This window comes from Aquarana catesbeiana, linkage group LG01 (assembly GCF_042186555.1).
Source record: "Aquarana catesbeiana isolate 2022-GZ linkage group LG01, ASM4218655v1, whole genome shotgun sequence".
Classification (NCBI taxonomy): Eukaryota; Metazoa; Chordata; class Amphibia; order Anura; family Ranidae; genus Aquarana; species Aquarana catesbeiana.
In genome coordinates this window covers 38,233,724-38,254,600 of record NC_133324.1, presented here as the reverse complement: position 1 = coordinate 38,254,600, position 20,877 = coordinate 38,233,724, and the positions used below count along the sequence as shown (strand labels likewise).

The 20,877-nt window shown below is 42.0% G+C and overlaps 1 protein-coding gene across 1 annotated transcript in view; it reads right to left on the bottom strand.

Annotated features, from left to right (window-relative positions):
- The window catches only part of LOC141118317 (vomeronasal type-2 receptor 26-like), a 153,674-nt gene that overhangs the window by 67,501 nt on the left and 65,296 nt on the right, over positions 1-20,877 (bottom strand). The window contains exon 2 of the mRNA XM_073612014.1: positions 11,371-11,662. Within this exon, the coding sequence (XP_073468115.1) occupies positions 11,371-11,662 (292 nt within the window). The remainder of the gene's footprint in view (positions 1-11,370; positions 11,663-20,877) is intronic.

Genomic DNA, 20,877 nt, shown 5'->3' with positions numbered 1-20,877 from the left:
TGTAGTGGCTGTAGTGTGGGTCAGCCAATGGGGGAATATTATGCATGTGTGTGTGGCTCACCAGCCATTCACTATGGGGTTTCTTGGCCAGTGGTGCATGCTGGGGGAGTGCATATATACTTAGGAGAATTGCCATATGCTCAGTCTTCATACAGCCTACATCCAGGCTTGTCCTGGAGATGGGAATGCTCAAGTGTGGGAAAGGTTTGACTAGGACTCAAGCTTAGAAGAGGCCTCACATGCTGATTGAGGAGGAGAACCAGAGATGCTGGATGGCTACTGGAGGTATCTGTTACTGGAAAGGACCTAAGGAGCAAGTCTGGTGTCCCTTCTACTGAAGATCTTATGTCTATTCCCTATTCAGCTGTTTCTCTAATACCCAGTGCCAACCTGTGCTCCTATTGATTCTGCACTGTGGAATACTGAAAGGGACTGGTGAGTCTGGAGTTATGTTCTAATCTAGTTTTGCCATGGATGTTCTCAGCCCTATACCTTCTCTGTCAGTTATTGAGTTCTCCAATAAAGCATTTAAAAATGTACTTAAAATGACTGGCGCCAAACCTTTCTTTGATCGCACAGCCCTTCACTTGTCTAGGGTCTGTCCGAGATCAAAATTTCAGTCTTCCCTGCTTTTGGGTGTCCATGCTATGCCTCTGGGGGTCAGGGGGTGCTGTACTTTTTTTTTTGGATGTTATCCAATTTCCCCAAAATTCCCACAATAGAAAACTGTATCTATGTCAGCAAATTCTAGAAATCTCAGATTGTTTGGTAAAACAGACCAAAGGTTATTCACTTTTAACAATTTTATTATAGTCCTGAAACATTTAATTGGAATAGCTTAAATGGTAAGTTCGCCTTTACAGAAAATCTGTAAGGTGAACTTACACTGGATCCCCTCCCCATCCCCCTCACCCACACGAGTTCCCCCAAGGGAGAGCGGCTCTCCAACCAGTGACTCAAGAAGAGGAGGAGCCAGGAGCACCGCTGAGGGACCCCAGAAGAGGAGGATCAGTGCTACTCTGTGCAAAACCAACTGCACAGAGGAGGTATGTATGAAATGTTTGTTTAAAAAAAGATAAATTAACCTTTACATATCCTTTAAGCTAAAGTCACTAATTTCCCTTGTGGGAAACCAAAATCCATAGTCAGGATAGGGTTGGGAAGATAAAAACGTTGGTTGTGCAAAGTTTCAAGGCTATTGATTAACCACTTAACCCCCGGAAGGATTTGCCCCCTTAATGAATAATAAATATCCCAAAAAAATGTAAAAAAAAAAAATCCTCATCAGTTAAGGTCAATATATATTCTTCGTGTATATTCTACATATTTTTGGTAAAAAAAATAGCAATAAGCGTATATTGATTGGTTTGGGCAAAAGTTATAGTGTCTACAAAATAGGTAATAGATTTAGGGTCTTTTTATGGTATTTTTATTATTTATTTATTTGTTACTAGTAATGTCGGTGATCTGCGATTTTTAGCGGGACTGCAACATTGTGGCGGACAGATCAGACACTTGACACTTTTTTGGACCATTGACATTTATACAGCAATCAGTGCTAGAAAAATGGACTAACTACCACACGCATCAGGTCCCTCACCATGCAGCAGGCACGTGCCTGCTATGGCTCTTAAAGGATATTTCTTCAGTGTTGTCACATGAAAAGATATAATACAGTATTTACAAAAATGTGAGGGTGTACTCACTTTTGTGAGATACTGTACCTCTTATGTGCAGTGGTTTTTTTTACAGAGCAGCCCTGATCCTCCTCTTCTCAGTTCCCTCCCTGGCGCTCCTGGCTGCTTCCTCCTGCCAAGTGCTCCCACAGCAAGCGGCTTGCTATGGGGCATTCGAGCTGAGCCGCAGCTTTTTGCGTTCATTTAGACACTGAGCCATGGTTCGGCCCACCCCCCTCTCCTCTGTTTGGCTACCTGAGTTTGATTGACAGCAGTGGGAGTCAATGGTGACACTGCTATGTCTCAGCCTCTTCAAAACAAGCATAACCACTTGCCAACCAGCCGTTGCAGTTTTACTGCGGCAGCATGGCTTGGCTGGGCGAAATTATGTTATGTTACGACGCGTTGCCCTGTGGCCACTAGGGGCGCGCCCACAGAGTCTGTGCAATGTCCGCCGGGCACCCGCGATCGCTTGTGACACAGCGAGAGCTGGGATCTGTGTGTGTGTAAACAGCGATCTGTCATTTCCCCTAGTAAGTCCCATTCCCCCTTCAGTTAGAACATGCAGAGGGAACGCAATTAACCCCTTGCTCGCCCCCTAGTGTTAACCCCTTCCCTGCAAGTGACATTTTTACAGTAACCAGTGCATTTTTCTAGCACTGATCGCTGTAAAAATGCAATGGTCCCAAAAATGTGTCAAAAGTGTTCGATGTGTCCGCCATAATGTCGCAGTCTGGATAAAAATCGTAGATCGCCGCCATTACTAGTAAAAAAAATAATAATAATAAAAATGCCATAATTCTATCCCTTGTTTTATAGATGCTTTAACTTTTGCGCAAACCAATCAATATACGCTTATTGCGATTTTTTTTTTTTACCAAAAATATGTAGAAGAATACATATCGGCCTAAACTATGGAAAACATTTGTTTTTTTATATATTTTCGGGGGATATATATTATAGCAAAAGGTAAAAAATATTGCCGCGCTTTTTTTTGTTTATAGCGCAAAAAAATAAAAATCGCAGAGGTGATCAAAGAAAGCTCTATTTGTGGGAAAAAAAGGATGCAAATTTTGTATGTGTACAACGTCGCACGACCACGCAATTGTCAGTTAAAGCAACGCAGTGCCGAATTGTAAAAAAGTGCTCTGGTCAGGAAGGGGGTAAAATCTTCCGGGGCTGAAGCGGTTAAGGGCTTCTGTGTGTGTAACCTTTAGCCGTAGCAGTTGGTTTTCTGTGTTATCATTGTACCCTGACATGTACTCTGTTATTGCTACCATCATTTGAATTGCCAGCATCATCCCCTTTTATCCAAGTATTTCACGTTTCTTGTCATGATTTTAACCTTTTGATAATAAAATTATATATATATATATGTTTTTGATATATTGTTTGAAGACTCTTGCCTTATAAAGTCCCATTAGAGGAAAACCACGTTCTATTGTAAAGGGATTTTAAAGTCAGAAGGTTTATTTATCTTAATGCATTCTATGCATTAAGATAAAAAGCCTTCTGTGTGCTGCAGCCCCCCTAAGGCTCCATTCACACTAGCGCGTTTTTTGATGCATTTTGCATTTTGCAGAAATGCACGGGAATTTTTTAACATGGGTTCCTATGGAACATGTTCACATCAATGCCTTTTTGTTTCTCTGCATTTTTGGAAAGGGTCAGGGAATTTTTTTCATGCAAAATGCAGCGTTTCGCATGTAAGGCTCGATTCATACCTATGCATGTTGCTTTTGAGCGTTTTTGGAGGTTTTTTTTTCATGCTTGCCACGTTTTTGAGCCGCGTTTTTGCCGCGTTTTTGCCGCGTTTTTGCGGCGTTTTTGCTGCGTTTTTGCCGCGATTTGCGTTTTGCGTTTTTTTTTTTTTTTTTTTTTTTTTTCATTTTTTTTTACAGTCTTAAAAAAAAATTACAAAAAAAAAAAAAAAATAAAAAAAAAAAAAACGGCAAAAACGCACCAAAAACGCATCAAAAACGCATCAAAAACGCTGTAAAAACGCAGCACTTGCGTTTTTGATGCTTGTCCATTGAAAACCATTACATGCAAAACGCTGCTTATTGCATGAAAAAAAGTCCCCGACCCTTTCCAAAAACGCTGAGATACAAAAAAGCATTGATGTGAACATGTTCCATAGGAACCCATGTTAAAAAATTCCCGTGCATTTCTGCAAAATGCAAAATGCATCAAAAAACGCGCTAGTGTGATTGGGGCCTAATAGAATTCAATGGACAAGCATCAAAAACGCAAGTGCACCGTTTTTGCAGCGTTTTTGATGCGTTTTTGCCGTTTTTTTTTTTTTTAATTTTTTTAAAATTTTTTTTAGACTGTAAAAAAAACTGTAAAAAAAAAAAAAAACGCAAAACGCAAATCGCGGCAAAAACACGGCAAAAACGCGGCAAAAACGCTGCTCAAAAACGTGGCAAGCAGGAAAAAAAACCTCCAAAAACGCTCAAAAGCAACATGCATAGGTGTGAATCGAGCCTTACACTACCCTGAGCCCCATCTAGATCCAGCGACATAGGTGTGCACAGCCTATTGCATTAGGGTGTGCACCCCAAAGCTCAAACACGTATGTGTGTGTGCATGGGTATATATACTCATGGTATCAGTAGAGTGGACAGTGTCTTTAGGGTACAGATTGGTGTCAGTAGGGCAGTGGGGCGGTGTCAGTTTTTATTTTTCTTTTTTCTTTTTTACAATTTTATTTTATTTTTTAATTATTTATTTTTTCAGGAGCCCCATTAGGGGGGTTTGGTGAATAATCAGGGGTCTAAACAGGAGAATCCGTGCCACACAGGGTGATTAGGGTGTGCCCGGGCACACCCGGCACACCCTGTGCGCACACCTATGCCCAGCGATGACATTGAAAGACCCTGACAATCACAGGCATGACTCCTAGAGGCAGCTGGAGTGCCGAGCTTTCCTAAACCCTGACTTAAGATAACAACATAATACATGCATTTTTTTTAACCACTTGCCGACCGCCTCCTGTAGATATACGTCGGCAGAACGGCACGGCTGCGCAAAGTCATGTACCTGTACGTTACTTTGAATTTGCCGCCGATACCCGCGATCGCCTCACGGAGAGGACGAACGGGGAGATGCTGATGTAAACAAGCATCTCCCTGTTCTGCCTAGTGACAAATGTCACTGATCACAGCTCCCTGTCATCGGGAGCAGAGATCAGTGACGTGTCACACACAGCCCATCCCCCCTACAGTTAGAACACATCCCTAGTACTGACTTAACCCCTCCCCGCCCCCCTAGTGCTTAACCCCTTCACTGCCAGTGTCATTTACACAGGAATCAGTGCATTTTTATAGCACTGATTGCTGTATAAATGACAATGGTCACAAAAATGTGTCAAAAATGTCCGACATGTTCCCCATAATGTCACAGTCACAATAAAAATCGCTGATCGCCACCATTACTAGTAAAAAAAAAAAATATTAATAAAAATGCCATAAAACTATCCCCTATTTTGTAGACGCTATAACTTTTTCGCAAACCAATCAATAAACGCTTATTGCATTTTTTTTAACCAAAAATATGTAGAAGAATACAATCGGCCTAAACTGAGGAAAATAAATGTTTTTTTTATATATTTTTGGGGGATATTTATTATAGCAAAATGTAAAAAAAAACCGTTTTTTTTTTAAATTGTCGCTCTTATTTTGTTTATAGCGCAAAAAATAAAAGTCGCAGATGTGATCAAATACCACCAAAAGAAAGCTCTATTTGTGGGGAAAAAAGGACGTCAATTTTGTTTAGGAGCCACGTCGCACGACCGCGCACTTGTCAATTAAATCGACGCAGTGCCGAATCGCAAAAAAACGCACTGGTCAGGAAGGGGGTAAATCCTTCTGGGGCTGAAGCGGTTAAGGACAAAAAAGGCTTTCTTTTTGTGAATATTGTCCTGCAACAATAATTATTTTTTGCAATCCTTAGACAATTAAATGTAATAAAACTAAACAAAAGGCATTTTTTTCTTTCTTTTGGTATATATATATATATATATATATATATATATATATGTAGACAGGAGTCAAAAATATTAATAAGCAAAGCAAACAAAAAACAGAAAAAAACTTTTAACTATTAGTTAAAAAAATAGAAAAGAAAAAAATCACCAGGAAAATTACAATTGAATAGAGAAGGAGAATATAGAGTTAATCAGTGCTGATTAGAGAAAACTAATAGGGTTAATAGGGAGTTCAACAGAGGATCATTTAATTAGAAAAAAACATTTTTTTTTTTTACTTGTCAAGGTTGCTCTAACTCTCTTCACCTGCAAATCCCTTTATCTGTGAATGCAAAACACAGAAAGTTACAATTGATGCAATGTTTCAATGTAACTTTCTGTGATGTGGTTGTTGATAAACATTGCCAGCCTGCTTCTTTTTTTTGACAGCTCCTGCTGAATTGTTGGGTCCTGAGACAAGGAAGGGTCCTGGCAGCAGAGCAGAAGGACTGGATGTACTAGACATGACCTGTGTACACTGATGACATGTTTTTGGGTGTGTCTAGTACGCCCATAGTCTGCAACTGGTTAAGGATTGTAAAAAAATGGTTAAATGTGAATAACTTTTGGGGTGATTTACCAAACGATCTGGAATTCTTGAATAGGTTTGGCAAGTTGAGATATTAGGCTGTGCAAAGTTTCAAGACAATTGAATGAGGTTAAGGCACATTATGGTACGTTAAGCTCTTTATATTAAAAGTTTTAGTATTGTAAAATATAGCTTAATGTGAATAACTTTGATGTGATTTACTAAAAGCTGAAATTTTCAGAATATGTGGGCATGGAGTATTTTATTGTGTGAAGTATGGGGGAAATTGGTTAACATCTAAGGTCTTTTTTGTACGTTAAGCTCTCCAAAAAACAAGCTAAATGTCCCTAGTTTGCCTTATGGAACACCGAATCGCATGAAACCTCTTGGATAGGTTTGGAAATGTAAAAACTTAGGCTGTGCAAAGTTTCAGGGCAATCAATTGAGGTTTAGGCACTTTATTACACGTTAAGCTACATTAAGCCATTTTCACATTAAATGTTTTAGCATTATAAAATATAGCTTAATGTGAATAACTTTTGGTGTGATTAACCAAATGAACTGAAATTTTCAGAATATGTTGGTATGGATAGAGTCTTTTATTGTGTGAAGTTTAGAGGAAATTGGTTAACATTTAAGGTCTTTTTTGTACGTTAAGCTCTCCAAAAAACAAGCTTAATGTCCCTAGTTTGCCTTGTGGAACACTGAATTGCATGAAACTTCTTGGATAGGTTTGGGAAGTTGAGATCTTAGGCTGTGCAAAGTTTCAGGGCAATTGATTGAGGTTTAGGCACTTATTACACGTTAAGCTACATTAAGCCATTTTCACATTAAATGTTTTAGCATTGTATAATATAGCTTAACGTTAATAACTTTTGATGTGATTAACCAAATGAGCTGAAATTGTCAGAATATGCTGGCATGGATAGAGTCTTCTATTGTGTAAAGTTTGGGGGAAATTAGTTAACATCTAAAGTCTTTTTTGTACATTAAGCCACATTAAGCTCCCCAAAAAGGAAATGTAAAAACTTAGGCTGTGCAAAGTTTCAGGGCAATCAATAGAGGTTTAGGCACTTTATTACACGTTAAGCTACATTAAGCCATTTTCACATTAAATGTTTTAGTATGTCCCCAAAATTATGCATAACCAGAAAAACTATACAAATCAGGAGATGTGACATCAACCTGACTTTACTTATGATCTGCTTGCTCTGGATCACTGATTCTGGCAGTTTACCAGCATTTTCAGGAAGAGGCGGCAAAGGATAGTCTACATGCTTCTCTCAGTACATGTGTATGCATATGCACTTTATATGTATAACCTTTAATGCTAAGAGCAAACAGGAAATTAATCAGAGAGCCCAGTAAACGCAGTACAAGCTCTAATACAGTGGCAGCTGGTGTTTTTTTTGGGGGGCGGCAAACACCCCCCCTGGTTGGTCAGATGGGGGCATCCCCCCTACCCGGCACTTACTCCATTGGTTGCAGGTGGGTGTGCTCCTACAGGTGTCGGGCAGCGGCTGAGTTGTGGGCTCTTATGGGTGGGTTGCAGGCTCCTAGGAGTGGCGGGTTGCAGGCTCCTATGGGCAGTGGGCAGCGGTTCCTGTGCCCTCTCTGAATCACCGCGGCTTCCACCGTGCAGCTCCTCCTTCCTAGGCGTACAATAGGAACGCCTGTCCTTTAGGCCAATCGGGTGACCGGTGTCATAACCCACTTCCCGATTGGCTGGGAGGAGGATCAGTGTTACAACAGCGAATATTGATTCGCTGTTGTAACACATCTGGGTTGGCTCGGAGTGCACTCTCTGCAACCCAAGCCTACCCTATATTGAAGCCTATTAGAGCCTCTGGCTCTAATCAGTGCTTCAAAAAAACAGTCCCTCCACATTGGAATCCATGCACCGGTATCCTGAAGGAGGCTGGATGCATGGATAGGGGAGGTGGCATTGAAAAGGGGGGGGAACCCGTGCACCCTTAATGGATGGGCTGCCCCTGCTCTAATACCTCTTTGCATTCATTCAGCAAAGACAGATCAAAGTAACCAACACACACAGACCTTCAAATAAGCTTCAAAGAATTTTTAAAAACAGGCAATTAGGACCTTTTAGCAGCAATCACCTTTTAGCAGCAAGAACAGGCCTGGAGCAAAGGGAATCCTGGGCAGAGGGCCCACATGACTGGGGGTTGCTGTTAGTGGTTGCACAAGGTGTATCCTGGAAGGGGGGGTGGTTAAAAAGGTTTACAATGGGTTTGGTGCAATGAGAGAGATATGAGGTGAGGTTTGAGGTGTGAGGAGGCACGTTGGGGTGTCAGCGATCAGATACTTCAGCGTATTGGTCGTTGGGAAGCTCACTGATTTCTGTTATATGTACAACCTCATCTCCTTTGAAGCGGGTGATAAAGGGGGGAGGATGTGGAGAGCTCAACTCAAGGGATTGGGTAGGTCAAAGCGGGGGTCTATGTCCTTTTTTTATGTTGTTGTGTGGTGTTGATTGTGTGTGGCCTTTCTGGTCTGGGGATGGTAGTGCAATGTGGGTCTTATGTGTGTTTGGTGTCTTGGGTCTTGTTGCCTATGTTCTTTTTTGTGTTTCTGTTTTTCAGGCCCGGTGTGCCTGACATGGATCCTGGATCACTCCTATGTTCACTGGGGGGGCTAAGAGGGATCTGGTTAGACCGGAAGTTAGGCAGGGTTTTTCCAGGGTGGAGGCCATGGTCCGCTGGATCGGTATACCTGGCATGCTGTGGTCCCGAGTAGTGCCAGAGATACACCGCTAGGATGGATAGGCCTCCTGATATGCTGCTTCTGTATGTTGGGGACAATGACCTTAGTATCATGGCATCCAGGGACCTCATTAGAGATATAAATTGGGATTTCCTTTGGTTGTGTACGGCATTTCCAGATACTGTCTTACTGTGGTCAGACATCATTGGCAGAGCAGCTTGGAGGGGGGAGAGGTCAGTGTAAAGGATAAATAAGGCCAGGATCAAGGTCAACAAAGCAGTGGCAAAATTTGTGGTCCGCAATGGGGAGCTGGTGGTTCGCCATTGTGAGTTAGAAGGAGACTTTGGCCTGTATTTAAGGGGAGACGGGATTCATTTGTCAGTTGTGGGCATAGATATGTGGTTCCTGGGGCTCCAGGAAGGTCTCCAATGGGCCTTGCGGCTGTGGTGGGCCGCCCACACGTAAGGTGTCACTAGTGAGCGCCTGTGGCAGGAGTCTCTGGTTCGTGAAGGTCCGAATGGTGGAAGGTATACAGTATATGGTGTGGAATGGGTTGGGCCTATCTCAGTATGGGTACCTTCCCTATATGGTAAGCATAGGCTATCAGTCATCGGGCTATATTGGGCAAGAAGGTGGCAATAGTTGTCCCTGAGTTGGTGGGATCGCGGCTAGGGGCCTGGATGGGGAAGTGGTGGTGGTGGTACAGCCGATGCGATAGAATACCTTCCTTCATGAACCTCAGACATAACAGTCAGTATATATATGTTAAATATATTTATATATACAGTATCTCACATAAGTGAGTACACCCCTCACATTTTTGTAAATATTTTATTATATCTTTTCATGTGACAACACTGAAGAAATGACACTTTGCTACAATGTAAAGTAGTGAGTGTACAGCTTGTATAACAGTGTAAATTTGCTGTCCCCTCAAAAACACTCAACACACAGCCATTAATGTCTAAACCGCTGGCAACAAAAGTGAGTACACCCCTAAGTGAAAATGTCAAAATTGGGCCCAAAGTGTCAATATTTTGTGTGGCCATCAAATACCACCAAAAGAAAGCTCTGTTTGTGGGGGAAAAAAAGATACATTTCATTTGGGTGCAGCGTCGCACGACAGCGCAATTGTCAGTTAAATTAACACAGTGCCGTATCGCAAAAAATGGCCTGATCATTAAGGGGGTAAAACCTTTTGGGGAACACCCCAAATGTGCTCCCCTTCTGGGTGTGCTCTCACCTCTATGCCAGTGACCCCACAATTAAGTTTGATCAGTGCTCGCTTTTCAGTCACCAGTGGACTAATGAGTAAGGATGTTCTGTCTACCTTCAATCCTCTTTGGCTGTGGTAATGTCTCTTCCCATAGGATTCATGTATGCAAAAAAAAAAAAAAATACTCCCATAGTACTTATATAATTTAAAACCAACACTTTATTAAAATTTCAACAAATCGCTACTCACATATTTAGGGTGCTTGTAGTGCACCACTCTGACCTCGCTTGATAAATCAAACTTTAGTTATGATATTGGGGTTGTTGTGATTTAATGTGAGATAAGAAGTTGACAATATTGTATATATATATATATATATATATTTTTTTTTTTGTTATTTGCACGCAGAGATTTATTACGTAAGCACTTGATATTATACAGTATATATAGAGTGATACATAGGATCTGTTTAGAAGGGTGTTTTAAAGTGGAGTTCCACCCACTTTTACAACTCTTCAGCATCCCTCACTAAACTGCGCACTGTAAACAAATTGGATATTTTTTAATTTTTTTTCTCAGCACTTACTATATATCTGCTGTATTCATTTTTCACTTCCTCCTCCCTGGCCGCGGCCAATCGCATCATTTCCTGTTTGCAATGCCTTCTGGGAAGGGGCGGCAACTTCCTCTGACACTGCTGTTGCTATGGAAACCTGACCTGAAACCTATTACACTACTTGTGCTGCACTGAGTATGTGCGAGATCTGCAAGGATGAGATCCAGGAAGAAATACAGTCTGGCTTCAGATGCCCAGACTTAAGATGGCCACGGCCTGCTGTAAGTTTATAAAATAACAAACTACTGCTATCAACTAACAAAACAGAGCTTAGTTTACAGATTAACTTTACTAGAATACATTAAGCTTGTGTATTATAGTGGTATTTTTATTTAAGAAGTATAATTTCGGCTGGAACACCACTTTAAGGTTGGTTTAGAAGCGCAGCACATTGATTGGATTTTAATTGGATTGGATTGTAATTATGGAAAAAGGGGAAAAATCCTTAGTGATGGTGCCAGCTGTGTATTCATTCATTTTAACTGAGTTTACATAAACGTTGCATGGCATGTTTTTGTAAAATGTATATTGTTGTCTCTGTTGACTTAGAATAGTATTACAATTATACAAGTAGTTTTCACTCACCTGTGTGTACCTGTACAATCCGAGGATTTGGGCGATTGGGATTGTAGTGGATGAATGGCGATCTCCAATAACACCAGCCAGCTTGCCTTGTCCTTTACATGAATAATTAGGAATTGTCCCATTTGGTCCAGATAAGATCTGCAGAACACTCTGTGCACCCTTCCTGGGTTCCAGCCATGAATCATATAGATGGAAGCCTAGACTGATATTCGGTAAGATGTCTGGATCCTGGTTAATATTATCAATTGCGGAAAGGAAAGCTAAGAGGTTCATGTAATACCCGAATGAGGGGCTAAAAAAAGTTTTGTTTTTTTTCCAAAACAGTAAGTTATTCATTTCTATATATTTGTAAAATATTTTAAAAATATTCATACATGTGATCAGGTTAACATTATAGAGGGAAATACTTTTAGGCAATGCTTCCTGGGGAATATATAAAACAGCAAATGCAATGTTGAGTTATTGCTGAGTTTTTCACAGCATGTCTGTAAATTAAAGTCTCACCACTAGGTGTTTAAACCAATCATGTGGTTTTGATCTACTTGTGGACTGTTTTGATATATTTTTCTCAGGTCTGGCAGGTAGTGATGAGCCAAACTGCCTTGGGTTCAGTTCATCAGGAAATTTGGTCAACTTCACTGAAGCCGCTTTAATTAAAAATGCAAATTTTCTGTGCTAATAGGGGGTGGGCATTGCCTTAAGGAACATGTACCAATCCAAAAAAATAAAATACATTAAGAAACCATTCTGCCCGAAGTAGGGATTTTTTTTAAATGCCTAAAGTGAAACCCTTTAAGTCTCCTATGGATTTTAAGGAGGTACTTCACACAAAAAAAATGCCTGAGGTCCCTCAGAAAATACATACAAGACCCTTTGATTCTGGCACGGATTTTAACCAGTTGCCGACCGCCGCACGACGATGTACGTCGGCAGAATGGCACGGGCAGGCAAAAGGACTTACAGGTACGTCCTTGCCTGCCCGCGGGTGGGGGGTCCGATCAGACCCCCCCGGTGCCTGCTGCGGTCGGCAAATCTCCCCCGGCGATCGGTGGTGAGGGGGAGGCCATCCATTCGTGGCCCCCCCTCGCGATCGCTCCTGGCCAATCAAATCATTTCCCTGCCTCTGTATTGTATACAGAGGCAGAGGAAATGATGTCATCTCTCCTCGGCTCGGCATTTTCCGTTCCGCGCGGAGGAGAGAAGACTGGAATGTGAGTGCACAACACACACAGTAGAACATGCCAGGCATACATTACACCCCCGATCCCCCCCCCGACTACCCCCCGATCCCCCCTCCCCCCCTGTCACACTGACACCAAGCAGTTTTTGTTTTTTTCTGATTACTGCATGGTGTCAGTTTGTGACAGTTACTGTGTTAGGGCAGTTAGGGTTAGCCCCCTTTAGGTCTAGGATACCCCCCTAACGCCCCCTAATAAAGTTTTAACCCCTTAATCACCCCCCCGTCACCAGTGTTGCTAAGCGATCATTTTTCTGATCACTGTATTAGTGTCACTGGTTACGCTAGTTAGGGAGGTAAATATTTAGGTTCGCCGTCAGCATTTTATAGCGTCAAGGACCCCCATATACTACCTAATAAAGGTTTTAACCCCTTGATTGCCCCCTAGTTAACCCTTTCACCACTGATCACCGTATATCTGTTACGGGTGACGCTGGTTAGTTCGTTTATTTTTTATAGTGTCAGGGCACCCGCCGTTTATTACCGAATAAAGGTTTAGCCCCCTGATTGCCCAGCGGTGATATGCGTCGCCCCAGGAAGCGTCAGATTAGCGCCAGTACCGCTAACACCCACGCGCGCACGCAGCATACGCCTCCCTTAGTGGTATAGTATCTGATCAGATCAATATCTGATCCGATCAGATCTGTACTAGCGTCCCCAGCAGTTTAGGGTTCCCAAAAACGCAGTGTTAGCGGGATCAGCCCAAATACCTGCTAGCACATGCGTTTTGCCCCTCCGCCCGGCCCAGCACAGCCCACCCAAGTGCAGTATCGATCGATCACTGTCGCTTACAAAACACTAAATGCATAACTGCAGCGTTCGTAGAGTCAGGCCTGATCCCTGCGATCGCTAACAGTTTTCTTGGTAGCGTTTTGGTGAACTGGCAAGCACCAGCCCCAGGCAGCGTCAGGTTAGCGCCAGTACCGCTAACACCCACGCACGCAGCATACCCCTCCCTTAGTGGTATAGTATCTGAACAGATCAATATCTGATCTGATCAGATCTATACTAGCGTCCCCACCAGTTTAGGGTTCCCAAAAATGCAGTGTTAGCGGGATCAGCCCAGATACCTGCTAGCACCTGCGTTTTGCCCCTCCGCCCGGCCCAGTCCACCCAAGTGCAGTATCGATCACTGTCACTTACAAAACACTAAACGCATAACTGCAGCGTTCGCAGAGTCAGGCCTGATCCCTGCGATCGCTAACAGTTTTTTTGGCAGCATTTTGGTGAACTGGCAAGCACAAGCGGCCTAGTACACCCCAGTCGTAGTCAAACCAGCACTGCAGTAACACTTGGTGACGTGGCGAGTCCCATAAGTGCAGTTCAAGCTGGTGAGGTGGCAAGCACAAGTAGTGTCCCGCTGCCACCAAGAAGAAGACAAACACAGGCCCGTCGTGCCCATAGTGCCCTTCCTGCTGCATTCGCCAATCCTAATTGGAAACCCACCACTTCTGCAGCACCCGTACTTCCCCCATTCACATCCCCAACCAAATGCAGTCGGCTGCATGAGAGTCATTTTCTTTATGTCCTCCCGAGTGCCCCTACCCAACGAACCCCCCAAAAAAGATGTTGTGTCTGCAGCAAGCGCGGATATAGGCGTGACACCCACTATTATTGTCTCTCCTGTCCTGACAATCCTGGTCTTTGCATTGGTGAATGTTTTGAACGCTACCATTCACTAGTTGAGTATTAGCGTAGGGTACAGCATTGCACAGACTAGACACACTTTCACAGGGTCTCCCAAGATGCCATCGCATTTTGAGAGACCCGAACCTGGAACCGGTTACAGTCATAAAAGTTAGTTACAAAAAAAAGGTTAAAAAAAAAAAATAGTTGTCGTTTTATTGTTCTCTCTCTCTCTCTATTCTCTCTCTATTGTTCTGATCTTTTTTACTGTGTTCTATTCTGCAATGTTTTATTGTTATTATGTTTTATCATGTTTGCTTTTCAGGTATGCAATTTTTTATACTTTACCGTTTACTGTGTTTTATTGTTAACCATTTTTATGTCTTCAGGTACGCCATTCACAACTTTGAGTGGTTATACCAGAATGATGCCTGCAGGTTTAGGTATCATCTTGGTCGGCTTTCATGTAAAAGCAATCCTAGTGGCTAATTAGCCTCTAGACTGCTTTTACAAGCAGTGGGAGGGAATGCCCCCCCACCGTCTTCCGTGTTTTTCTCTGGCTCCCCTGTCTCAACAGGGAACCTGAGAATGCAGCCGGTGATTCAGCCAGCTGACCATAGAGCTGATCAGAGACCAGAGTGGCTCCAAACATCTCTATGGCCTAAGAAACCGGAAGCTACGAGCATTTCATGACTTAGATTTCGCCGGATGTAAACAGCGCCATTGGGAAATTGGGAAAGCATTTTATCACACCGATCTTGGTGTGGTCAGATGCTTTGAGGGCAGAGGAGAGATCTAAGGTCTAATAGACCCCAATTTTTTCAAAAAAGAGTACCTGTCACTACCTATTGCTATCATAGGGGATATTTACATTCCCTGAGATAACAATAAAAATGATTAAAAAAAAAAATGAAAGGAACAGTTTAAAAATAAGATAAAAAAGCAAAAAAATAATAAAGAAAAAAAAAAGCACCCCTGTCCCCCACTGCTTTTGCGCTAAGGCGAACGCAAGCGTTGGTTTGGCGTCAAATGTAAACAGCAATTGCACCATGCATGTGAGGTATCACCATGAAGGTCAGATTGAGGGCAGTAATTTTAGCAGTAGACCTCCTCTGTAAATCTAAAGTGGTAACCTGTAAAGGCTTTTAAAGGCTTTTAAAAATGTATTTATTTTGTTGCCACTGCACGTTTGTGCGCAATTTTAAAGCATGTCATGTTTGGTATCCATGTACTCGACCTAAGATCATCTTTTTTATTTCATCAAACATTTGGGCAATATAGTGTGTTTTAGTGCATTAAAATTTAAAGTGTGTTTTTTCCCCAAAAAATGCATTTGAAAAATCTCTGCGCAAATACTGTGTGAAAAAAAAATGAAACACCCACCATTTTAATCTGTAGGGAATTTGCTTTAAAAAAATATATCATGTTTGGGGGTTCAAAGTAATTTTCTTGCAAAAAAAAATAATTTTTTTATGTAAACAAAAAGTGTCAGAAAGGGCTTTGTCTTTAAGTGGTTAGAAGAGTGGGTGATGTGTGACATAAGCTTCTAAATGTTGTGCATAAAATGCCAGGACAGTTCAAACCCCCCCCAAATGACCCCATTTTGGAAAGTAGACACCCCAAGCTATTTGCTGAGAGGCATGTCGAGTCCATGGAATATTTTATATTGTGACACAAGTTGCGGGAAAGAGACAAATTTTTTGTTTTTTTGCACAAAGTTGTCACTAAATGATATATTGCTCAAACCTGCCATGGGAATATGTGAAATTACACCCCAAAATACATTCTGTTGCTTCTCCTGAGTACGGGCATACCACATGTGTGAGACTTTTTGGGAGCCTAGCCGCGTACGGGACCCCAAAAACCAAGCACCGCCTTCAGGCTTTCTAAGGGCGTAAATTTTTGATTTCACTTTTCACTGCCTATCACAGTTTCGGAGGCAATGGAATGCCCAGGTGGCACAACCCCCCCCCCCCCAAATGACCCTATTTTGGAAAGTAGACACCCCAAGCTATTTGCTGAGAGGTATAGTGAGTATTTTGCAAACCTCACTTTTTGTCACAAAGTTTTGAAAACTGAAAAAAGAAAAAAAAATGTTTTTTCTTGTCTTTCTTCATTTTCAAAAACAAATGAGAGCTGCAAAATACTCACCATGCCTCTCAGCAAATAGATTGGGGTGTCTACTTTCCAAAATGGGGTCATTTGGGGGGGGGGGGCTTGTGCCACCTGGGCATTCCATGGCCTCTGAAACTGTGATAGGCAGTGAAGAGTGAAATAAAAAATTTACACCCTTAGAAATCCTGAAGGCAGAGATTGGTTTTCGGGGCCCCGTACGCGGCTAGGCTCCCAAAAAGTCCCACACATGTGGTATCCCCATACTCAGGAGAAGCAGCTAAATGTATTTTGGGGTGCAATTCCACATATGCCCATGGCCTGTGTGAGCAATATATCATTTAGTGACAACTTTGTGCAAAAAAAAAAAAAATTGTCAATTTCCCGCAACTTGTGTCAAAATATAAAAATTTCCATGGACTCAACATGCCTCTCAGCAAATAGCTTGGGGTGTCTACTTTCCAAAATGGGGTCATTTGGGGGGGGTGGGTTGTGCCATCTGGGCATTTTAAGGCCTTCAAAACTGTGATAGGTAGTGAGGAGTGAAATCAAAAATTTACGCCCTTAGAAATCCTGAAGGCGGTGATTGGTTTTCGGGGCCCCGTACGCGGCTAGGCTCGCAAAAAGTCCCACACATGTGGTATCCCCGTACTCAGGAGAAGCAGCTGAATGTATTTTGGGGTGCAATTCCACATATGCCCATGGCCTGTGTGAGCAATATATCATTTAGTGACAACTTTTGTAATTTTTTTTTTTGTCATTATTCAATCACTTGGGACAAAAACATTAATATTCAATGAGCTCAACATGCCTCTCAGCAATTTCCTTGGGGTGTCTACTTTTCAAAATGGGGTAATTTGGGGGGGTTTTGTACTGCCCTGCCATTTTAGCACCTCAAGAAATGACATAGGCAGTCATAAACTAAAAGCTGTGTAATTTCCAGAAAATGTACCCTAGCTTGTAGACGCTATAACTTTTGCGCAAACCAATAAATATACACTTATTGACATTTTTTTTACCAAAGACATGTGGCCGAATACATTTTGGCCTAAATGTATGACTAAAATTGAGTTTATTGGATTTTTTTTATAACAAAAATTAGAAAATATCATTTTTTTTCAAAATTTTTGGTCTTTTTCCGTTTATAGCGTAAAAAATAAAAATGGCAGATTTGATCAAATACCATCAAAAGAAAGCTCTATTTGTGGGAAGAAAAGGACGCAAATTTCGTTTGGGTACAGCATTGCATGACCGCGCAATTGGCAGTTAAAGCGACGCAGTGCCAAATTGTAAAAAGTGCTCTGGTCAGGAAGGGGGTAAATCCTTCCGGGGCTGAAGTGGTTAATGGGGTTTCCACGTAAAAAAAAAAAAAAAGAGCGAGGTCCTCCTAAAAATCTAATACAAGACCCTTAATCCAAGCATGCAGCCAGGCTGGATTGGGAAGGGGGGATTGCGCATGCGCCTCCCCTCCTGAACCATATCAGGCTACATGCCCTGATCATGAGGGGTACCTTGTCGGGGGGTGGCCCCTGGTAAAGCAGCCTGTCCCCCTGTTAATGAGAACAAGGGCCTCTTCCCCACATATCTTGCCTGGTGGTTTGCACATGAGGATCTTAGCAGAATCTGAATGCCCCCTTTTATAATAAGGGGGTCTGTAGATACCCCCCCAAACAGTACCCCTACTCATTCACAAAAACAAAAAAAGAATAAATAAAGATACTCAAATATTTGGCAGGTCCTTTATTTAAAAAAATATTATCCTCAAAAAATATTCCTCATTGTAAATCCATCATTAGTCATGATGCCTGACACCTGCTTAATTGCTGGGGAAAAAAACAGAAGACCTGACACATGCAGCCGATCCCAATGGTAACACTAGCTGTATACCTGCTCCCTGAGCTTTTAATTATTTTTTAAAATTTTAAAGGCTTTGGTTTTAAGTTGAAATGCCTGTCGTATATCCAAGTGGCCATGCATTGTTGGGACATCACAAGAGGAGCTACTGTATTTACACCCTGTGGGGGGTCTCAGGTTTCTAGGTAATAGTAACTTTTCATTATTGATGTAATATGAGATTTTGTTGCATATGCAGTTTATATAGATTTATATTCATGTTGTGTTGCACTAATATTTTGTTTATTGAATTTTTAGAAGTAAGGTGAAAACGCTTTAGAATGTTAGCAGCAATGTGTGTGTTTATTCTTAGTTTAAGGTGTATAATAATATTTTGTAGCCCTTTTACTTTGTAAGTGGAGGTTGGTCTGATTAAGATTAGTTGTTTTGTAGCAGTGAGTACTGCTCCTAGTCTGCCAACCATCGTGACTTAAGGACTGCCACTTACCTAAGACAGCAGTTTAACTGGACAGGTTCCACTCAGAACAGGCCTCGCCATGGTCGAGAAGTTGAGTGCACGTGCTCAGCGTCATATCCAGAAGTTGTCTTTGGGAAATAGACGTGTGAGTGCTGCCAGCATTGCTGCAGAGGTTGAAGGGGTGGGGGGGTCAGCCTGTCAGTGCTCAGACCATACGCACACTGCATCAAATTGGTCTGCATGGCTGTCATCCAAGAAGGAAGCCTCTTCTAAAGATGATGGACAAGAAAGCCTGAAAACAGTTTGCTGAAGACAAGCAGACTAAGGACATGGATTACTGGAACCATGTCCTGTGATCTGATGAGACCAAGATAAACTTATTTGGTTCAGATGCTGTCAAGTATGTGTGGTGGCAACCAGGTGAGGAGTACAAAGACAAGTGTGTCTTGCCTACAGTCAAGCATGGTGGAGGTTATGTCAAGGTCTGGCGCTGCATGAATGCTGCCAGTACTAGGGAGCTACAGTTCATTGAGGGAATCATGAATGCCAACATGTGCTGTGACATACTGAAGCAGAGCATGATCCTTTCCCTTCAGAGACTGAGTCTCAGGGCAGGTGATGGACAGGCCAAGCATGTCTCCTGACATATACCCTATTGAGCATCTGTGGGGTATCCTCAAATAGAAGGTGGTGGAGCACAAGGTCTTTAACATCTACCAGCTCCATGATGTTGTCATGGAGGAGTGGAAGAGGACTCCAGTGGCAACCTGTGAAGCTTTGGAGAACTCCATGCCCAAGAGCGTTAAGGCAGTGCTGGAAAACAATGGTGGCCACACAAAATATTGACACTTTGAGCCCGATTTGGACATTTTCACTTAGGGGTGTACTCACTTTTCTTGCTAGTGGTTTAGACATTAATGGCTGTGCCTTGAATGAATGTATGTTGTATATGCCCGTCCCAAAAAAACAACAATGCTCTGCGCTTAGTACAATATTCTAACGGTGTATGTGCGGCACATAAATAATTATATGACTAGTAGCAGCTGCTTAAATAGTAGAACATGTATATAGGCAATAATGAATCAATTAAATTAGATAAATATATAAATACACAATTATAAATATATAAATATATAAAGTGTCTCTTCAGTATTGCAGCAGCGCTGTGCACCCCAATTGAACAGGGTCTCTTTCTTAATCTATTTCAGAAAGTTCAAACATGGATCTGATAGCCAGAGTTCCACCAATAAATAATCAAGATGTATTCTGTGAGGGTAGTAATCCTTTCACCAAGCGATACACCACGTGCTGGGGTCCCCAATGAAAACTCACTCACCAGAAATCAGATCAATAAAAGCCTTGATTAATAGTAGTAAATCTGCATCAATATCCAAAGCGACCACCAGATGTCAGTATTATTCCCAGTAGTTCCAATAGGATATGTAGAAGAAACAAAAATGCTCACATAGCGTGATACTGCTAAACATCTTTATTTGAACCATCCAAACATCCCCTTAAAACCATGCGTACCAAAATTTAATAAACATTGAGCAAAGATAACAAAGTGCACTGTGCCTGATTGCGTCCTCCAGTCGTGAAAACCTGTCAGGAGCGCTCCCTGTGTGTAACCACAGTCACACGCTTCCTGGTTCCTCGGTTGGTGGAGCACATGCGTCACTTCCTATGCGACACGTCCCTAACGTTTCGTCACTTCCTGGACTTCTTCTGAGGGCGTGACACACAAGAAAGGAGGCCGGTATTTATATAAGTGGCAGGCGGAACAGCCAATCAGCAGAAGCAGACGCCCGGATGACTCACACATCCCCGCCCCTAATGCTAAATACTGTCAGCAATGTGTGAAATAACATCATCCGGACATTCTGCTCCCACAGGTCGTATTAAGCATGACAATACCGGTTCTAGTGGAAGATGACCTAATGCATAAAAAACAAGTACCTTGAATACCTGCAATCATTCAGTGTATGTGGCGCGGACATTGATCCGCAGCGCTATCATTGAGCAAGCACACTTTCGGTATTCATTAAAACTGATTAAAATATTCTCTCAAAATATAAAAGTATTTAGTAAACAAGAATTGTCTAGCAATTTTACATCATACATTGCTTATCCTATGAATAAAGATAAAACTGCATAGCGATTTCCTAGCATGTATTGAATAATCGCATACGCTAAATTGCACCTGATAAACATATGTTGAAAT